Consider the following 21155-nt stretch of genomic DNA (forward strand, 5'->3'; position numbering starts at 1 on the left):
TGTAAAATCTACTCTCGTGTCTCGCATTCTATTATGTAATACTCAGCATTTTTTACCAATTACGTCAAGCAAAAAAATTAATACAGATGATGAAACTGATTTCCGCTTTGATTTCTGTACCTTGGCAGGAAACTTGACAAAGTGTTGGCGTAACTTTTCTCTAAGGAGAATGATTTTCAGCTCAGCAGCGCAATAGCCGCCATTCCAAGAACTCGCTCAGGACGATATGGGTTCTCCTCGAATCACGCAATTAAATTTCGATTTAGACTTTAGACCACATGTGGGTACTTAATTTTCTTCATTTACCTCTTCTTCTTTAATAAACATTTCTCGCGTGACAGTGGTCTGGAAACCATCTATTAATTTGATTTACCTTTTTCTTCTTAAAATTAGTCGTTTAAATTGAGAAATTATTATGAAAGTACATTTTCGGCTCTCCCGAGCCCGAGAAACCCACTCATTATACCGCTGTGCGCTGTGCATATTTAGAGAGCTTTCAATCAGTTTTGCGGGGGAAACGTTAACAAATATTTAAATCAAGGTAATATAGACCTGTGAAGGTTTTAAACCACCTGAAATTTTTAAAAGAATATTTTTCCACATTTGAAACTGCAAGAATCCTGATTATATTTAAGCTATTTTAGTGGATTCCTAAAATTCCTATGCGGTAAAGGCGGTTTGATAAAATGATTTACGTGTATAATTGTCCAAATGAATAAAGAGAAAGCATTAAAGTCGAGGCTTTAACTCTCCTGTCGCCAGATTTTTTCGCTGTAGGTGGTTAACTGCATTTTTACGAATTTAGTCCGCAGAAAAATATTGTGGACAATTTTGTATTTAAATTGAAGTGTGTCTCTTTGGGCTCTCTAATTGAGAAATAAAATGCTGAAATATATTCTCGCGGATATTTTCGTTGCAACCCTGAAGAGAATGTCCCACCTGTCGGGCCAATTACCCCACCCCGAATCCCAACTCTCTTAGTCACACCTTAAATTCGGTCTCTAATCCTGGGGAAATTCCCCTCTTTTTTGCAGATTGAAGAGATAACTGATGTCGTGATCAGCTAGAGGAGCGACATTAAAGATGCATCCCGCGGACGGGGGCACGCTGCTGCTGCGGACGGCGCTTGTCGTGGCGGTAGCGCTGGTGGCGCGCTGCTCGGCCGGCGGCATCGTGCGCACCTTTACAGATGAGGCCACCGAGAAGTTCAACCACATGGTCGTGGACAAAAACACGGGCCGTGTGTTCGTTGGCGCCGTCAACCGGCTGTACCAGCTGTCGCCGGAGCTGGAGCTGGTCATGAGCGAGATCACCGGGCCGTTCGAAGACTCGCCCGACTGCTCCGTGCTCGACTGCCCACCCAACGTCGTCAAAAAATTCACGGACAACGTCAACAAGGCGCTTGTCATCGACTACAGCACCACCAGGCTCATCAGCTGCGGCAGTCTCTTGCAGGTACGTGTTTCCTTATCCTTATGCTATTCGGAAAAATTGGCAGGCTCTGAAAAAATGTTTGAGACCTTCAAATAAAAAAGTGAAGCTTTCCTGTGTCAGTTGAGTCCAGATGCTTAAAGACAATGTGCATTGTTTGAAGTTTAAAGTTGCTAAATGCGGTGGTTTTGTTGTTGCAGGGAATCTGCTCAGTGCGCAATCTGCACAACATCTCGGACGTGCAGATGCGGGTGAAGGAGGCGGTGGTGGCCAACAACTCGACGGCGTCGACGGTGGCGTTCGTGGCGCCAGGCCCGCCGAACCCGCCGGTGAGCCAGGTGCTGTACGTTGGTGTGACGTACACTGGCAACTCGCCGTACAGGTCGGAGGTGCCGGCCGTGTCGAGCCGCAGCCTGGAGCGCGACCGAATGTTCAACATCGCGCAGACGGCGGTGACCACGGGCACGCGAATGTTTGTCAACTCGCTGGCCCGCGAGCGCTACCCGATCAACTACATTTACGGCTTCAGCTCGGAAGGCTTCAGCTACTTTTTAACCACACAGATGCGCTCGACGTCGCCTTCGCCGACCGTCTTCATCTCGAAGTTGGTGCGCGTATGCCACGACGATGAGAACTACTACTCGTACACAGAGATCCCGCTCGTGTGCACCTCAACTAACGAGAAAATCGACTACAATCTGGTGCAGGCCGGGTACGTCGGCAAACCTGGCTCGGACCTCGCCTCGGCGCTTGGCATCACCGCGCAGGACGACGTCCTCTTTGCCGTCTTCTCAGAGAGCGATAAGACAGAGGGTGACACTTCCATGAAGCCTAGCCAGTCGAGCGCCCTCTGCGTCTACTCGCTCAAGGACATCCGCCGCAAGTTCATGACCAACATCAAGAACTGCTTCAACGGACAGGGCAGCCGCGGCCTCGACTTCATCTCGCCCAGCCACACCTGCATCCTCACCGTAAGTACTCTTTCTATTTTGTCTCTAGCTTCTTCAAAATCAGCGCCTTTCTTGACTTTCAAGACTGGAAATTTTGCTAAATATTGAATTTAAAATAGGTCTTGTCTAAGGTGCTGCAAACGAATCCTTAAATTTGATTTTTTTCCCTCATTCTTCCTACATGTTTGAGAAATTGGTCGCTTGATTTATATGTATTGACCAACAAAATATAATATACAAATTTTGAGACATTGCGCTACAAATATAGTGTAATACACAAAAGTAATCGCTCATGGTTTCAAAAACCACTATCAACTGACAATGAGACAAATAACTTTGTTAGGTAATTAAACTCCCTGATGACAACATTTCTATAGGTTTTTTCCAATTAATTTTCGGAATTCAAGTTTTATAATAAAATTGTGAAACATCATTTTATATTTACACATGAAAAATGCTTTTTAATATTTGAAAGAGCTCTAATTACCCAGGTTGCCGTTTAAATTTTTTGAATTTCTGAGAAAATCGGCTCAAAATTTGGCATGTTTTTAAGTTGATTGGGCGGTGGGCGCTGTCTCCTAATTAGTAACTAGTGAGAATTTTCCGTCAGGAGAATTTTCCTCGTAAATCGCACACCGTTGGGTAGATTGCGACAAGAGGAATCGAAATCAAGTGGAAAATCATTGCAAAATTGTATTTTTCGAGAACATTGGCTAAATCTGAAATGAAACTATTACATAATCGGTCCTGATTTAATTACATTGCACATCATGAAGATATTTACTGTTGCTTAATTTCACAAACAATTATGTATCTCAATGAACAAATAATACTCTTTGTCCTGGTCCGGCAAAATTGCGTAACTTTCAACAACCAAACGCGAATTTCCTTGTTGCAACAAAAGGTCAACAATCTATTCGACAATGAAAATTTGGGTGTTTGTTGAACGTTGCGCAATTTTGCCGGGACCAGGAGGGTATAAAAAACTTCAATAGCCAGCTTAGGGGTCAGATTTATTTTTTTTTTAATTCAGAGAAAATTTTGCAAGCAGGGCAGCATCATTGTGCTAAACTGTAGTACAAGTCTTGCAATAGCCAACAATGCAAAATGTTCTCAATTGTTGACCTTAAAATCACCACTTCAAAACAACGCCTGCATCATTTGAGGATGAACTATTTATTTTTACCTGCATTTGCCTGTCCAAAATTTGGGATTATTTTTAACATTACTTATCTAAACACACTCTTTGATTAGTCCAACAATTGATTTTAACAGCTTTTTCCACTGCAATTAAAAACAAAATCTGGAGGTGGTTTGCTTTTTATTTTCTGCTAGTTGAAACAAAATAAAATCACACTTTTAATATAATATATTATCATGCTCAATTAAATTTTAAATATCAGCAGGATATTAAAATTTGTAAATAAAATCGAATTAATTGATAACAAAAAAGCCAATTATAAAACTCATTTCCTTTATTCTGCGGTCAAATTTGTTCAAATTACTAGAATTTATGAATAAAAACTTTTGTGCCTTGTTTCATCATCTTGTTCAAATTGAAGTGACAGTGAATTCTGGTAATAGTTTTAAATTGTCCCCATTCTTTGTGGCACAAGACATGATGCGATTTGTTTCGTCTCGTTGCGCAGCTGTTTTTAGCTCTAATTCCACTTTAGTCGCACCACCCATCCATTTCAATTTAAAGATGGTACGCCCAAGTACGGCCAAATATTGCCTTGCGCCTTATCATTTATTCCGACTGTAAACATTTGTCACAGTTAAAACATCAAGGCATCAAGGGCCTCGATTTGAGCGCTGCCGCGCGACCGCGCGCACTGGACTCGATTCATTGACCCCGCGATTGTGACGCGCTGGATTCCTTTCGGCTGCGTTATCTGGATGGCATATTTTTCGGAAATAAATTCATAATTATTACAACAGAACCATTCGGTATTGCTGCTGGAAGTTACTTGTTGATGCGGCCACCGACGAGATTTAAATTCAAACTCGGACACGAATAAATAAAGCCGCGCGGGCGGGTGTTGATAAGCTGGGAAATTTCATCCATTGTCGGCGGCGGGCCCGCGCTGACCGGCCAAGTTAATTTGGTCGCCAGCCAGCTGATCGATATGAATAACCGGAAAAGGCTATTTTCCCTCTTGCTTTGATAAGCGCGTGTTTTTTCTGCACTACGATCAAATGTTGAATGCGACGCAGCAGCACCTCAACAAGTTTCCATTGCTCCGCAAGTGAGATAAACAAGCAGCAGTTTTGTCGGGTGGAAAAGGGAGCCGAGCCGTGGATTTGGCCGTTCGAAAAAGTGCAAGGAAAGTGCAGCGGAAGGGCGGGGGGTGGAAGGGCCGGAGAGCGGGCTGAAAATTCCTTGCATGCGTCGCACGCAGGCAGGCAGGCAGCCCTCCTCCCTACTCACGTTCCCACATTTCGGAGAGGGCGGCAGTCGGGTGGGCAGGGGGTGTGTTGGGGTTGGCTGGCAGTATTGATCGGCGCTACCTTGCCTTGCTTGCTGCTTGCTTGTGTGTCTGCAGCCAACAGAACGCCACCCGCCTGCCTGCCCGCCCGCCGACCAACTTGTGCTCGCTCGCTCGCTGCTCATTCATTCAACCCTCGAACGCATGCAGCCAGCCAGCCGTTTTGTGTGTTGCATTTCGGGCCCGCTTGTTTTTGCACACGCGGATCCGGGCATCCGACCCTTTCATTATTCAGCAACCGCTTTTTTTACCCTCGCCGTACTCGAGGCCTGGCGTTAAATGAATGGATTGTCTAGCCGCTAAAACGGGAAATGAGCCACTCAGCCGTGAAGCAAGTGCAATAGAAAAGGAGAGCACGCTGTAAAAAGCGGCCACGAGACAGGGGGAGGATGCATTTCGCTCACGACTCCAGACGCAAATTCGCACTATTGTGCTTGCAAGAAGATGGGCTTCAAGAGGGGATTTTTTCCCGTGGTGATTAACATTGGGAAACTCTATTTACAGTAGAAAGGAGACAGACACAGGGTTTCTGTTTACATCATTTCGAGACTGCTTGTCACTGATTATATAACAGAGAAGCTCGAACGCAATATTAGAGGCACAAGTGTGGACAGATTTAAAAAAACTGTTTCCTAACCGTCTCATCAAAACAGCCAAACAAGGAAAACTAACTTTTAAGTGGAATCATGCGTACAAGCTCTGGAAAAATATTTTTTTATACCATTTTCTTTTAATTGGACGTAAGAAAATATTTATTTCAAAAGACATATCGAGACAAGACGACTAGAAAGTAGTCTAAAAACAGTGCAAATTCACGAGTAAAGTGCCTGATTTTATTGCTTTAATTATATTTTGCCATTTTAGAGATCAATTGTTCGAAAACTGTGTTCAGCTAGGCTCAACTCAATTGTTAGGAGAAATCGGGGCCACAATATTTGCGAGTTTCTCGCGCTTTTATCGGCAAAATGGAAAGCAAAGCCCACTATTTTTCCGGCGATAAGCATAAGCAAGGACTCTATATATACAAACAATTTTTGCAATGGCAACGCCGCTGCTCGATTTATGAAAAATCGTCGCCGCACTGCTGGAATGATGTGTGAAATTTAATACGCCGGCTGGACAAACGTGTGACATGCCTGTGGTACTTCGGGCGGGGTCAAATGAAGGAGCCCGTGCGCACACATCAGACTGAAATAATTATAGGTGGGAGAGAGAAAAAATCGTCCGTCGGTAGGGCGCATGCAAGAGAGAGAAAAAGAAAGAAACGCTTTTCCTCTTGAAACCGTGCGCCGAGCCAGCTAACTAAGCGCCACACTGCCGCCATTCAGGCGTGCAAATGACCAGAAACGACAGGCGCGGCTTTTGCAGAGGCGCAGAGTACGACTTTTCAGTCTGATCAAAATCGAATCAGAAGCGTGATTTACGAATGGAACGGGAAAAACTGGGGTGGACGCTAGAGTGTAGTAGTAATGTTTTTTTTCTCTTCAGGCCTTTGAGGTTTTACTCGGAAACCATTTATTCAGGCTCAGGTAACCGAATATCAAATTTTAAAAGTCGTTGGGAATTCAGGGAAATTGTTTTTTGCTTGCTATTAAGATCCTAATGCTGAGCGAAATCAGATTTCATGCTTCCTCTTAAGGAGAAAATCCTCCCCAAGCCATAAATTTTTAGACGAGGAGGAACTAAAAATCATATTTAACTGCCCTGTAAAAGCCTTGAGAAGCTCTACGTTATTTTGATATTTTAAATCCTTTTGTTGTAGAAATGATGTTTCTAATTTTCAAACGAATCTTTCCCTCGGTTACATCAAAGAACATTATGTCAATTAAAACGTTAATCATTTATTCAACGATAAGCTTTGTGGCTTGTATGATATTTGCGGTTAGTCATTGTCGCGTGAAGAAAAGCAGCGCCGCGTGTGATTCAGTCATTTCGCGAAATTAGCTCTGTAAATTTGCGTGCGCAATTCCGCGGAAATTTAACGTTTGGGGTTTTAGAGTGAATGGGCCAGCCCAGCTTGATCAAAGAACGAGAAGTGAATTATGATGCGTGCGGCATTGTTCGCTGAATCGCTCCCCCTGCCCTCGCAGCAACCGAAAACGAGGAGGAATTTGCGGTGATTTTTGCAGCCGAGCCGGGCGTAATTACCGCGGATGAACCGGGCGCGTAATACAAAAGTGGAGTACACGCGGCTGCAGCGGTGACGACGGCGCGTTCTCCAAATAAGGCATTGTGTGGGGCACATACTTTTGCCGCTTTATCTGCAGGCTGGCAGACTTCCTTGCCTTGTGCGTGGGTCGTCGGCAAGGCCTTCCACTGTTCTCTCTCTCTCTCTCTCTCGCTCGCTCGCTTGCTCGCTTGCTAGCTGGCTCGGCTCTTGTCAACAAACGACCTCAAATTCGGCGGCGGCTGCGGGCACATGCTCGGAATCAGAAAACAATGCGCCGCGCGCGCGTTATTAATCGCTCGCCTGATAGAAAACCGAACGAACGAACGACAACGGCGGCTGTGGCTGCGGCGGCGGATCCAGTGGGAGATGAGAGGCAGACAATGCACGCGAAAAATCGAAAGTTGCGCTCCAAAGGCGTGGTGTTTTGATACTTTTCGTCTTGAGCGAAAGCTGAAAAGACTCTTGTTTCGATTCTAGGTCACATTTTTCGAATCAACAGTTCGCTCGGACGGAATTAATCTGTAATCTTGAAACTGCCATTGTGTTTGTTCTGGGCTGGCAATAGTTTTGCTTGATTTGTGCAATACGAGCCGCGTTAATTTGTGAATTTGGAATTTGGGAGACGCACAGAATCGATGGAGTGCGGCTCGTGGTCTCACACTCGCACAACCGGTGTCTAGCATTTCAATCAAAGTCCTTGGTGCGGAGGAGGCAAGTGGTCCTCGAGTGGGATGCGCTCAGCAAGGTTCCTCGCATTTGCATATTACAAAAAGGTCCTCTTCGAATTGCAGGCCAACCCTTTCCCTCTAAACGGTTTTCCTTTCCAGCCCGCATGGTATAGTTTTTAGTTATTGTTTTTTGTTTTTCAATGTCTCGGCCCTATTCCAACGAGAGGTGTATATCAGCGAGAAGAAATCAGATCCCGCGCCTTCGAAATGTTTGTTTAACGCGTTTGAATGGCTAGAAGATGAGGCGTCGGACTTTTGATAACAGTGCAAACAGATAAAACTGGTGGCGGCCCGGTCGGTAGTAAAAAACGCGAGTTCGGGAAAAGAAAATTGTCAGATTACTCAAAAGGGCTCAGCCCGGTATAAAGTTGAGAGGGAACGACATTCGATTCCGGGCATGCCGTGAATAAATCCGCCTGACACGCTGCAATCAATACCCTCTTCTTCATATTCCGTGTGTATGTGTGAACAAAAGCGCACGGTAAACCTTTTCCCATCGGGTCCGAATCCACAGTTGCTGCTGAGAGAGAATGGGAAATTCTCATATTTTTCGCGGCTTGAGTAAAGTTCAAAGCAGGAGATTTGCAAAGAAAAAATTCATTGCATATTGCACAGCAGGAACAAAATGTTATGTAATCTGCAGTGATCGTCTATATATTAAAATTTAATGCTTTTTATTGTTGATAAGGCAAATAAATACAAACAAAATCCTTATTTCAATTTGGAACCCAAATATTTAAATTAAGCGCTCTCGATTCATAATTCCTCATATATTCAAAAATGTTTTTATTACGTTTTTTGGCTCAGTTTTGAAGTGTTTTCATTTGTTTTTCCCGTTGCAAGGCATTTTTTAAAGTAATGCTCTTCAGAAAAATGGTAAAAATTATTTTTACCTTCACTTAAAATACCAAATTTTCCAGGTTGTTTAAATCGGCTCTAAAATTAAAATGTCAATCAAGCGGCGGGCTCTTTATTGAAAATCCGGATATATTTCACAATTTAGGGAAATTTACCAAATAATTCGCAAACTGTTGATTGGATATCGACGAGAGGGAATCGAAATAAAGCATAAAAATACTGACAATCCGTTTAATATTTGGCAAGATCTGAATTTTAACTGCTACTCGGTCCTTACGTAATGATTACACACTGTAGAGATAAACTGTTGCAAAATTCCACCAACAATAAACGCAATGAACCACTTGCCAAAGCCATAATTACAAAATAATGTTCTTAATCGTTGGCCTGTAAAGCTCCGCTTTTAATAATGCGGCTTTTTTACAACCCTGATGAAAGCGGTGGCCACGTGTCGAGCGACCCTCCTCGACACGGCGTGCGGGGCTGTTGAGTCGCCCTGTTGATTGTTAGCAATTGAGTGGTGCGGAAAAGCGCTGTGGGCGGTTGGTTACAAACTGCTTGCTTGTTGTCTGTCGCCGCCGCCGCGCTTCTTGAGCGACCTGCCTCATCAGGGCTGTTGCTGCGCTGCCTCCGCAACCAGTTTCCCCGCCAGGGAATGCTAATAATTGAGCCTGCGTGCGTGTGTGCGCTCACTGCCGACTACCTGCGCTGCAATTTGCGCATTTTCCGCTAGGCACATTCTTGCCTCAATTTCCACAGCTGCTCGGCTCGTTTTCAATGACGTCGGCTGTGATTTTCTGCAAGAAATAATTCCAATTGATTTAAGCAGAGAGGATTAGTTCTCGGCTGTATTCAATGGAAAAACTACCCTTGTCTTCAATTTTGCCTCGTTGTTGAAAATAACAAACGAAATATTGCCTCCATTTGAAATTTTAAATTAATTGGACTGCAAATTGAATAGTAAATCTAATGTTAAAGATGTACCTGGCCACAGTTTAATTTCAAATTGTGCCTATTTTCCCCAAATTTACATTTATTATCATTTTTTCGTGACTGATTTCGATTCCTCTCGTCGGATCGAAATCTATGCAACGGTGTTTGGTTTTTCGGGGAATCACATTGTAATAAAATAAACAACTTTTCTAAAAATGAAATACAGCTATAATAATGTAAATTTAGGCTTTTACTCAATCGTCAAAGATCAGTTTATGCATTTAAACGAGTCATTTTCGGGGATTTTCAGTATCAATCCTCATCACCATCTAAACTGTAATTTGATATCGTTGTGAAAATTCAGAATGTCGTGTTGTTTTCTCGTTGTTAAATATTGTTTCTATTCGGAAAACCCACAAACACTGTAGATGACAATCTCCTATTTTCTGACAAGCAATTTTTTATTGCTTTCTGCAAATTACATATATTTGTGAGAGTGATTAAGTGGCATTGAATATATTTCGGTGTGTCGTGAGACGAAGCTATTATTTACACCACTTGACACATTCTAATCTGTCTCTCTCGTCTCTGTTTCAGAAACTGCAAACAATCGGCGAGGATTTCTGTGGTTTGGATGTGAACACGCCTCTGGGCGGCGAAATACCGATGGCTGCTCTTGCCGTCTCGACGTTTGGAGTGCACCTCACGGCTGTGGCCGCGACATCCACCGGAGATTTCACTGTCGTTTTTATCGGCACGTCTGACGGTCACCTTAAAAAGGTGATGCAAATCTCTAATTTTTACGTTTTACTATTTTTATCGCCGAATTCCACGAGCCGCTTGCTTTTCTGCTCTGTTTGCCGAGCGAAAGTAAATTGTAATCCGCGCGCGACTCGACGGATGCACTGAGTCGCGTTAACTTTCAGAAATTAAAGAGGCAGCCGTTTAATTGCATCGGCCATTTTCGGTCTAGGAAAATGCGAGGCGGCCAACCGTGACTGCCAGGGCCTAATAACGAGCTCGTTCGGCGCGAACTCGATGCTCACATGAGCGGAGAAAATTGGACTGCAATTTTGTTGTTATTGTTGTTGTTGTTTCGCAAAGTTGAAGTCGACGCTGCGCGTCTGCTTTCAGGTGGCGGTTGAGTCGAGCGAGTCGGCGCTCGAGTATGGCGACATTACGGTGGACGCCAACTCGATGGTCAACGCTGACCTCCATTTCGACTCGAAGCTGACCCATCTCTACGTGATGACCGAGAAGAGGGTGTCCAAGGTCAAAGTTCAGGAATGCAACGTCTATAAGACCTGCTGGGATTGCCTCAACGCCAAGGATCCCTACTGCGGCTGGTGCTCGCTCGAAAACAAGTGAGAATCCCCTTTTTCCGCATCAATCAGTCCAGGCCGTTTTAATCGATAGCTATAAATAGCTCTTTGCTTAATGGCTCGCCTTTTTGTCTGTGCAAAAACTTTGAGAGATGAGCCATTAAGCTGCCGTCGTTTACTTTTTTTTTGTTTACGTCATAAACTTCATCGAATACCAAGCCATTGTTGAGCGCAAGCTTTGCGTGAACTTGCAATGTGAGATCGGAGCGATCTTTAGGGTCGAGTGCGGGCTGATTTGCGCCGTAATTTGACTCTCTTATATTACAAAGGCGATTCCAAGCAAATTTTTGAGGATTGCAAATTCTTTCCGACTTGGTTCGCGTGAAATAATTTCACGGGACGAATGTCTAGCGTTAAATATAAAAACCCCGGGGTAGTAAAAAAACTTTATTGGTCCTTTTCTGGACTGGGCTTCCTCCAATGAGGCCTGTGCGCCCAAGTTTTTCGTTCGCGATGTTATTGGGACTTTTTGCGAGTTGAACGAAAAGAAAGTTCGCGTAATTTTGATCGATTCCATTTTTATTCGCGCTCTCAGGTGTAGCTTGCGAAGCGACTGCCAAGACGCAGCCAAGGACCCATTGTACTGGATCCCTTACAAAAGTGGCCGGTGCACAACAATCACCTCAGTGTCACCCAATCAGCTGCAAAGAACCACTGCCAGAACCGTAATTATGCCCCTTGTCTATACGGCTCTCGTCAAACGCGACTAACGCATTCTTCCTAACAGCTGGATCTCGTCATTGAAAACCTTCCCACGTTGAGTGGGCAGTTTCTGTGTGCCTTCTCAGCTTTGGACAAGACTCTGATCACAAACGCAACCAGAAAGTCGTACGGTGTTAACTGCACCACGCCACGAACTGACCTGCTGCCATCCATTCCCCCTGGCCTGCGTGAGTAGAGCGGAGTAACCACCAAATCTGTATTTACGATATCCACTTTATTAAATTTTCAGATCATTTTGTGGCCAAACTTTCCGTGAGGATGACCTCCGGCCCCGACTTTGTGGCCACCAACTTCACGTTCTTCGACTGCAACACGTATAGCTCATGCACCCAGTGTGTTTCCTCCTCATTCCCTTGTGATTGGTGCGTGGACGGCCACAGATGCACACACGACACTGCTGAGAACTGCAGAAATGATATTCTCGTGACCGGAGTTAGCGTAAGTGTAGACGATCGTCGCTTGTTATTAATTAAGACTTCAATTGAATTCGTCTTGCAGAGGGTCGGACCCAGTTACAGAAGCGGCCCCAGCTTCTGCCCAACAATCAATGCCACCGCCGGCACGTCAACTGAGATCTTGGTCGCGTCTGGCATCAAGAAAAGCATCAGGGTGAAAGTCCACATCATCGGAGTGAGCGCAAATTTCTTTTTTCTTCTAAAATCGCGTTTGGAATTTATATTTTTCTAACTAATAAAGTCATCTTGTTATAAATTTGCATTTCAACTGTTATAAAATTTTAATGTAAAGCAAAAATATGCAATTTTTTCGTTTCCACGAGAAAATATTCATGTAAATTTATTTCTGTTAAATTGCAGCAATTCATAGTGCAGACCCGGTTTGTGTGCCAATTCAATATCGAGGGCAGGGTGACTTCTGTGAACGCGAATTTGCTGGCGGACACGATTTACTGCGATCCGATGGAGTTTTCGTACACGTCGAGGGCGCCGAACATCACGGCCACGTTTGCCGTGATCTGGGGCGGGTCTAAGCCACTGGACAACCCTGACAATATGCATGTGGTGATCTACCGATGCCGAGACATGGCGGACAATTGCGGCATGTGCCTTGCGCTGTCTGAGAAGTACGGGTGCGGCTGGTGCCAGAGCTCAGACCGGTGTGAGGTGAAGGAACAGTGCGACCGCGGCGCCGGCGTCTGGCTCAACCGCAACCAGACGTGTCCCAACCCGGAGGTGCATACATTCGAGCCGGCGCTTGGCCCCTGGGAGGGCGGCACCAACATCACCATCCGCGGCATCAACCTCGGCAAGACCTTTTCCGACATCTACAGTGGCGTCACCGTCTCCGGCATGACCTGCGAGCCGTACAAGGAGCTCTATGTCAAGACCAAGCAGATTGTGTGCCAGGTCGACAGTCCAGGCACCAACGAGCACAGAAAGGGACCTGTCATCGTTAAGGTTGAGGACTTCCGTGGCGAGTCTAAGCAGAACTACGAGTTCGTCAATCCAGTCATTGAGTCAATCCACCCGAAATTCGGTCCCCAGTCAGGAGGAACCAAGCTCAAGATTACCGGTCAGTTCATGAACGCAGGCAGCAGGATCCAGGCTTTCATCAACGACCTGCCCTGCGAGATTAAAAGGTCAGTTCTATTTTCTTAGTTTTGATTTTAATTGCCAACTAAATCATACTGAAGTCAAATACTACGCAGATCTGCCAACGATATTTTTTTTCAGCCTTAAACGTCCATTTATCTGCCAATGAGCGGTAGGATAATGAGATTTCTCGTTGAATTTTAAACCAGCATTTATTTGCACTCTAATAAGGAAACACTTGTTTCGTTCCGCTCTGACATGCATTTTTACTATAAAAACGAAACGGAGTATAATCTACATTTGATATGTTTGCTGTAGAATTTCTTGCTGAATAATTTAATATCTTTAACAATCTCTTAAATAAAATTAAAAAAAAATTATTTTTTTTCACAACGTAGAATAGAAATGTGATTTTATTTGGAATTAGTGTTAGGAAACAGTCTAAAAAGCTCCTCTGTTTCAACAACAAAATCACTAAAAAATTCCTAACTAGTCTTTTTATCAATTTTGGTCTCTCGGTTTGACTTATATTTCAACTTCACGTTTAATTGGTGTTGCAGAACGGATTCGAGGGAGGCAGAGTGCATCACGAGCGCTTCCGACAGGCAAAGAAGCGGCAAGCTGAGGATGAAATTCGACAACGGCGACCGGTTCTTTGATACTGAGCTGTACGAGTACGTGGACGACCCAACGATTGAGTACGTCGAATCCGGGGTCGCCAGTCAGGATAAGATTCCAAAGGGAATTCCTGCCGGCGGCATCAAAGTGTCCGTGTCTGGCAAGAATCTGGCGTACATCCAATCGCCCGAGATGTACGTGATTTATAACGACAACAAGTTCACCAGCGTGAGTGTTTAGTAAGGAGGATTAGTCGTCAGGTGCTCAAATATTTATTTAATTTCAGCCGTGTGTTGTTTTGAGCAACTCAAACATGGCCTGTAAGTCGCCGCGGATCGAATTTGAGGGGAAAGAACCAGATTTGGAGCTGTCGAAGGGGCTCATCTACGGATTCCACATGGACAACGTACAGAGCGTGCAGAATCTGCCCAATCAGAATGGCTACAGCCGCTTTTTCTTGTACCCTAACCCTATTTACGAGCCGTTTGACGAGGAAATCAAGTATTACAAGAGCGACTACCTAACCATCAACGTAAGTGGAAACGTTTTGTCCAATCCCTGTCTAATTGGCAAGATACATTCTTTATTTTGTGATCTCTGATTTCATCCAGATATTCCATAAAATGCATTAATTTTTCCGACAAACCTTTTTCAACACAAAATTAGGATAGTGCTTAAACAATTTTTTGTATTAAATTGCAGACATTATAAAATCTCGTGATCATTTGATCTAAAATTTCTGGTATTTATTCACATCAGGGCTATCATCTGGACCGCGCGTGCCAGGAGTCTGACGTGAAGGTGGAAATCGGAGACTCTCTGTGCAACGTGACGTCGCTATCGCGGCAGCAGCTGACGTGTAGACCGCCGACAGTGCAGCCTCCGGCCAAGGGACCAAACGGCAGGCCAGACCCTAACGAGCTTCCAGAGGTAGTTGTCACCGTCGGCGGCTCGCTCGTCTATCGCATCGGCAAACTGAGCTACGCGTCGCCCTCGGGCATCGACCAAACCATCTCCAAGCAGGTCATCATCGGCATCAGCATCATTGGAGTCATCCTCACATGCATCTGCATCGTCTTCTCCGTGCTCTACCGCAGAAAGTCGACAGAGAGCAACCGCGTGCTCAAGAACATGCAGGAGCAAATGGACATTCTCGAACTTCGCGTCGCCGCAGAGTGCAAAGAAGGTCAGTTATTAATTTAGTTCATCTCTTAGGTTTATTATGGGTATCTTAGTGTTTGCTATTTTTAAAATCGCGTAAAAACACCCTCAATCCTTGAAAAAATGTAGAATTTTTATTTAAATTGTTAATGTATCAGAAGTACTTAATCATCATAACGTATCTCAGGATATTTGCAATTATTACTATCTCACAGTGTCTAAAGTGCTTTTTAATTTTTTTATTCACGAATATACTCAATTTTTACAGCTTTTGCTGAGCTGCAAACCGAAATGACCGATTTAACCGGTGACCTGACGTCTGGCGGCATTCCGTTCCTCGACTACCGCACCTACGCAATGAAGATTCTGTTCCCCAACATGGACGACCACGCCGTGCTGTCAATGGACCGGCCCGAACTGATCAGAAAAGAAAAGGGACTGCGGCTGTTTGGCCAGCTCATCATGAACAAGACTTTCTTGCTGCTGTTCATCCGAACTCTGGAAAGCAACCGATACTTCTCCATGAGAGACAGGGTGAACGTGGCCTCGCTCATAATGGTGACACTGCAAGGCAGAATGGAGTACTGCACCGATATACTCAAGACTCTGCTGGCAGAGTTGATTGAAAAGTGCATGGAAGGGAAAAGTCATCCAAAACTTTTGCTCAGAAGGTAAAAAATATTGCTTTTCACTCTACCTATTTTTCATATCAAAAGAGTAGATTTAATTATTTTTTTTAAAGTCAAAACTCTAGTTTGTTTAAATATATTTCTCAAAATTAATCAGTAAATAATCATTGTTAATGTAAATGTCTAAACATGCGCTAAAAATGCAATTAATGCAACTGTGGTATTTTTTTTACATCAACAGAACTGAAAGTGTGGCAGAGAAGATGTTGTCTGCGTGGTTCACCTTCCTGCTGTACAAATTCCTGCGCGAGTGCGCTGGGGAGCCGTTGTTCTTGTTGTTCCGAGCCATCAAGTACCAAGTGGAGAAGGGCCCGGTGGACGCGATCACAAGCGAGGCCCGCTATTCGCTCAGCGAGGAGAAGCTGATCAGGCAGTCGATCGACTTTAAGCCGATGACCGTGTATGTGTCCATCTCGCAGCAGACAGTCATCATGGGCATGCACGACCCCAACACCGAAAACACGCCTGTTAAGGTGCTTGACTGCGACACCATCGCGCAGGTCAAGGAGAAGGCCCTCGACACCATCTACAGGGCCGTCAGCTACAGCCAGCGACCTAGAAAGGAAGATCTTGATCTTGGTGAGTGTGACGTTACTGAATTTTTAGAACTGGTGGAAATTTTTTGATTTGACAACTGGGAATTTTTTGGAAAGGGTCCAAAATTTCCAAATTGATTTAAACAAGGGGTTCTGATTAATTTGTCTTGTAGACATTGCACAATGAGACAAGCTGATTTCAAATTCCGACTTAAAATTATTTCTTGTGTTAAATCCTATAACGATTTTAAAACTTCAGAGCTAATTATCTCAACTGAGTTCATCGAATCTAAACATTTTTCAGGTTTGATTTTTTAACTCGTTGGATACTACACGATTTCAATCATTTTACACCCACAATTTCAACAAAAACTAAAACGTCCAATCCTAATAAGAGTTTCCCAGATTGCCTAAACAGTAGATTTGCTTTCTTGGAACTTTCCCGCTTTTCAAAAGCCAATTCAAACCAAGAATCAAAATCAATTTATTTTTTCTCCTTGACAAAATGTACATATATAAAGTCTATTGTTCTTTCATATTTTTATCTAATGACATTGTTTTCCATTTGGCAATGTTTGTGATATTTAAAACATTTTTTCCTTCCTTAAAAATTGATTTTTCATCTGTAGAATGGAGGACTGGCACGTCAGGCCGACTCCTGCTCTACGATGAAGACACAACCACCAAGCTGGAGAGTGAATGGAAGAAGAGGAACACTCTCAACCACTACAGGGTGCCAGACAATGCCCAGCTGAATCTAGTCCCAAAGTCGTCGTCTATGTACAACCTGTCCATCCTGCCTGACAAATACGACAAGTCTCACAAGTACGAGACCCTTAACGTCTCCAAATTCAGCTCGGCGAGTCCGCCGCTGAGCAGGGCCACGTCGCCGCTCAACCACGACAATGAGGGCGGAATGAAGGTGAGTTCAATTCCAATTAAGAGTCATTTCCTTACCAGCAACATGATTTGCTGTGGTATTAAATTAAAACCGGTACAAAAAAAGCGTTGGCTCGCAAGCTCTTGGAAATGAGAGAATCCGAGCGAAGTTTGAGGGTAGTGTGTCGAGTTTTCCGACTCACTGCTTGCTTGTTTGCTTGAATTAATTCCACATGACGAGTGCCTAAAAGGCCCCAAGTGTGGCTTTCAATTTTAACGTAAATTTTCGAAAAGCAGAGAGGTAAAACTGCTTTGTTCCAGGTGTGGCACTTGGTAAAGCACCATGACAACGACGCCCAAAAGGAGGGTGAACGAGGCAACAAGATGGTCTCAGAGATTTACCTGACGAGACTGCTGGCCACAAAGGGCACCCTGCAGAAGTTCGTCGACGATCTGTTCGAGACCATCTTCAGCACCGCCCACCGGGGAAGCGCACTGCCCTTGGCCATCAAGTATATGTTCGATTTCCTTGACGACCAGGCGCTCCAGCACGGCATCTCAGACGCCGAGGTTGTTCACACGTGGAAGAGCAACAGGTCAGTAGATTAATCCAACCTCACGCAGATTCATACAGGGTTGAAATTAATTTGAAACATTGATTATGATTAGTTATTATTAATACAATTTTAACAAATTTAAATATTTAAACTAAGTAATAGTTTATTTCAGAATTTGCCAAATTTATTGAAAATTAAATCCATTTGTGAATGCTTTTTTGCTTGAGTTTGATTCGTCTCGTCGCGGTCTATTTAATGGAACGCGAATTATCTCGTACATTTCACTAAATTGTGAAATAAATCGTGATTTTACAATAAGGAAAAAGGTCTCACCGCTTGATTAGCATGCAAATCTTTTAGACAATTTTCTCAGCCCTTTCTCAATTTTCAGATAAATGTGAAGAACTAATTTTTAGAATTTTCCAGTACATATCCACTTCAATCATGACAGCATTTTTGTCGCCATTTTTTTTTAACTTCACTCCTTCAAGAGATTGATTTAATTAATGACTTGCTTAAGCCAAGTTGCGTTAAAATTAATCACAAAACAAAATGAATATTCAGAGTTTGTACTAACGACAAATTTGCTTTTCCTGCAGCTTGCCACTGAGGTTCTGGGTGAACCTTATAAAGAACCCTAACTTTGTGTTTGACATCCACAAGTCAAACATCGTAGACTCCTGCCTGTCGGTGGTGGCTCAGACTTTCATGGACTCGTGTTCCACCTCTGAGCACAGATTAGGTAAATATTAGCGCCAACTTGCTCTCGGAACAGTTTGATTAATCTAATTGGCTCACAGGCAAGGATTCACCCAGCTCAAAACTACTCTACGCCAAGGACATTCCCCAGTACAAGGAGTGGGTGGACCGCTACTACAAGGACATCCAATCCATGTGTGCCATATCCGACCAGGATATGAATGCCATGTTGGCTGAAGAATCCAGGGTGAGTGCTCGCTCTGTTCGATAGACCCTGAAGTTTAAATGTCCTAATGGGATTTAACATGGGAGTTGATTCAACATTTTTACTTTGAAGCCAGTCTTCATTCAATCGTGATGATATTTTCCCATCAGGAAGGGCTACACAAATTTCTTCAAAGAGTTAAATGTTCAAACCTGAAAGTTTCCCTGTAAATTATAGCAAAAGAGATTTTTAATCTATGACAGTTTTTAATTTTTAACAAAAATGCCGTGTTTTGCTCTTTGTAGTTTGCATTTAAAAATCCTCTTACATGCAATTATTGTAAAACCTTTGAATGATTGCAAATTAAAATAATATTTCACCTATTTTGAATTATTTGTTGATGACCATTTTTCTTTCTGATTTCAGCTGCACTCCAAAGAGTTCAACGTCAACTGCGCCCTGCACGAGTTGTACATGTACGCGTACAAATACAACGAGCAGTTAACAGTGACTCTGGAGGAGGACGAGTTCTCTCAAAAGCAAAGACTTGCGTACAAACTGGAACAAGTGCATAATATCATGGAGTCCGAATCCAACCCGTAACAGCAAGTGTGTTTGAGTGTGTGTGCGTTCGTGTCGATGTGCTAAAATGTATGTACATATCTATGAGGAAAAAAATGACTCAAACGTTTGCACCGCACCGAGAGTGACGAGTTCTATTCCTCGGCTGAATATGTGGATGCGGAGAGAGAGAGAAAGAGAAAAAACCTAACTAGAACCGACCACGATCATCGAGCGCTGCTTTTTTCCTTGATTCTCTCACTCTGTCAGCAATAATACCGAAAAAAAGAAAGAAAGAAAACAAAACGCAAGGCCCGTTTGGTTTCCACTCACTCACGTCAGTCAATGTTGTAGCTGAACCCCTCACTAGCTTACAAAAGTTATTCACTCTACACTTACAAATTGTTGCTCAAATTGTTGGGATAAGTAGGACTTGCCCTGCCCCTTGAATCTATTTTTCCGTTGGTGCGTTTTTAAATTGGCAGCTCCTTTCATATTCGATTATTAATTCAACCCCCCTCCCCCACACACACGAAATGTACAAGTAGGTATTTTGCATTTATCTTGCGTTGAATGCTGTTATTTTCCGTGCAATTTTGTTTGTAAAGAGATTTTATTCGAAGATATTGTCTGATAGGCCTATATTGAAATATTGTATGATAATCTGTTAGTTTTCACAAACGATGAGTGAGAAGTAAAAGAATCGAAGGCTTGCTTTTTTCCGAGGGTGCTCCGCCAGCTAATTTTTTATAGAATGTCATTTTAACTGTGCCAATTTTTTTTATTCATTTTCGAGTGCACAAAATTTTGTGTTTGTCTCTCGTCCGTACTTAGAGTATTCAACTGCGCCATTTTTTTAATCGTGTATTTTTTAAATATTTTAACACGCAGCCCGCAAACAAAGAAAAATTATGATTACATAACGCAACACCGTTTTTGTCAAAGTAATAATGTGAGACTGGACACACGCAACACACTGCTTTCCTTTTTGATAGTTGGCTGAATTTTAAAGTTACGGTGTCCATCAATGGCTTAAATGTTTGCTGTGTACATTAACACATAAGAAAGAAAAAACGTTCGTGTGGAGCAAGTGGAAAAACTTTTTAAATACTTTCAAACGAGTGCCATGCATGAAGATTATCGGAACAAAAAAGCACTTCTCCATTTCGATTATAAAATAATCTCTGTCCAATGTCAATGAAAATACACACATACCCACACACACACACATGCGATGATCAAACACATTTAACGAGAGCTGCAAGTTTATAAAAATGAGGACCAAAAATTCATAAAATTCCGATTACCGGCTTCGACCGAATCGCTATCCGTTTTCATTTTTTGCGGCAGTCTTTTCACCGATCCGATCGTAACGTAAAAAAAATAAAACTATATCATTGGACTTCAGAGAACCATTGATTGTGTCTCAGGAAATACCTTGCAGCGAAAAAATAAACACTAACTGGTCTACCGTAATTAATGGAAAGCTGGTGTTGTGCTCGAGTGGGAGAAGTGCGAGTGCTGCTTAATAAAAAAAGGCCGAGATGACGATGAGAATGTGAACTATTTCGTATAAGCATATAAGGATATCAATATGTGTTTTTAAGACTGGGATTGTTTCTCCTTTGTATACACTGGTGTGCATGTGGAAACGAAACAACTAATTAATATTAACCGGTAACGCAAGCATGTGAATAAGAAAGAAAGAAGGAAAGAAAGAAAGAAAGGAAAATTCTCAACTCGACGGTGTGTAAAAATTTCTCAAGAGAGAGAGACGAATAATTACTTTTGTGTCGATTATTTCCGATTTACTGCTGCTGATTATGATCTTTGTGGTAACTATATTATATACAACATAAATATATAAATGTGTACGAACACTTCTCAAAACCACTGTCCAGATAATAGGGCCCTAGCTATTAGCGTAATATTCTTTAGTTTATTTTATTATCGCTAAGTCAGATGATGAACCTTTAGAGCAATCATTTGGTTTGATTTTGTAACTTTTTATTAAATGACGGAAGATTTAAGATAAA

The 21155-nt window shown here is 43.0% G+C and overlaps 1 protein-coding gene across 1 annotated transcript in view; it reads left to right on the forward strand.

Moving 5' to 3' along the window:
- PlexA (plexin A) overlaps positions 1–21155 on the forward strand; it is a 28389-nt gene extending 7234 nt beyond the window's left edge. Inside the window, exons 2-20 of the mRNA XM_065495867.1 lie at positions 1035–1455; positions 1632–2402; positions 10157–10339; positions 10694–10923; positions 11477–11606; positions 11669–11831; positions 11894–12102; positions 12163–12294; positions 12480–13261; positions 13775–14060; positions 14119–14364; positions 14592–15018; positions 15262–15664; positions 15864–16261; positions 16848–17140; positions 17419–17693; positions 18254–18396; positions 18455–18600; positions 18985–21155. Coding sequence (XP_065351939.1) covers positions 1084–1455; positions 1632–2402; positions 10157–10339; positions 10694–10923; positions 11477–11606; positions 11669–11831; positions 11894–12102; positions 12163–12294; positions 12480–13261; positions 13775–14060; positions 14119–14364; positions 14592–15018; positions 15262–15664; positions 15864–16261; positions 16848–17140; positions 17419–17693; positions 18254–18396; positions 18455–18600; positions 18985–19161 — 5766 coding nt within the window. The 5' untranslated portion in view covers positions 1035–1083 and the 3' untranslated portion in view covers positions 19162–21155. The remainder of the gene's footprint in view (positions 1–1034; positions 1456–1631; positions 2403–10156; positions 10340–10693; positions 10924–11476; positions 11607–11668; positions 11832–11893; positions 12103–12162; positions 12295–12479; positions 13262–13774; positions 14061–14118; positions 14365–14591; positions 15019–15261; positions 15665–15863; positions 16262–16847; positions 17141–17418; positions 17694–18253; positions 18397–18454; positions 18601–18984) is intronic.

This window comes from Cloeon dipterum, chromosome X (genome assembly GCF_949628265.1).
Source record: "Cloeon dipterum chromosome X, ieCloDipt1.1, whole genome shotgun sequence".
NCBI classification, from domain to species: domain Eukaryota; kingdom Metazoa; phylum Arthropoda; class Insecta; order Ephemeroptera; family Baetidae; genus Cloeon; species Cloeon dipterum.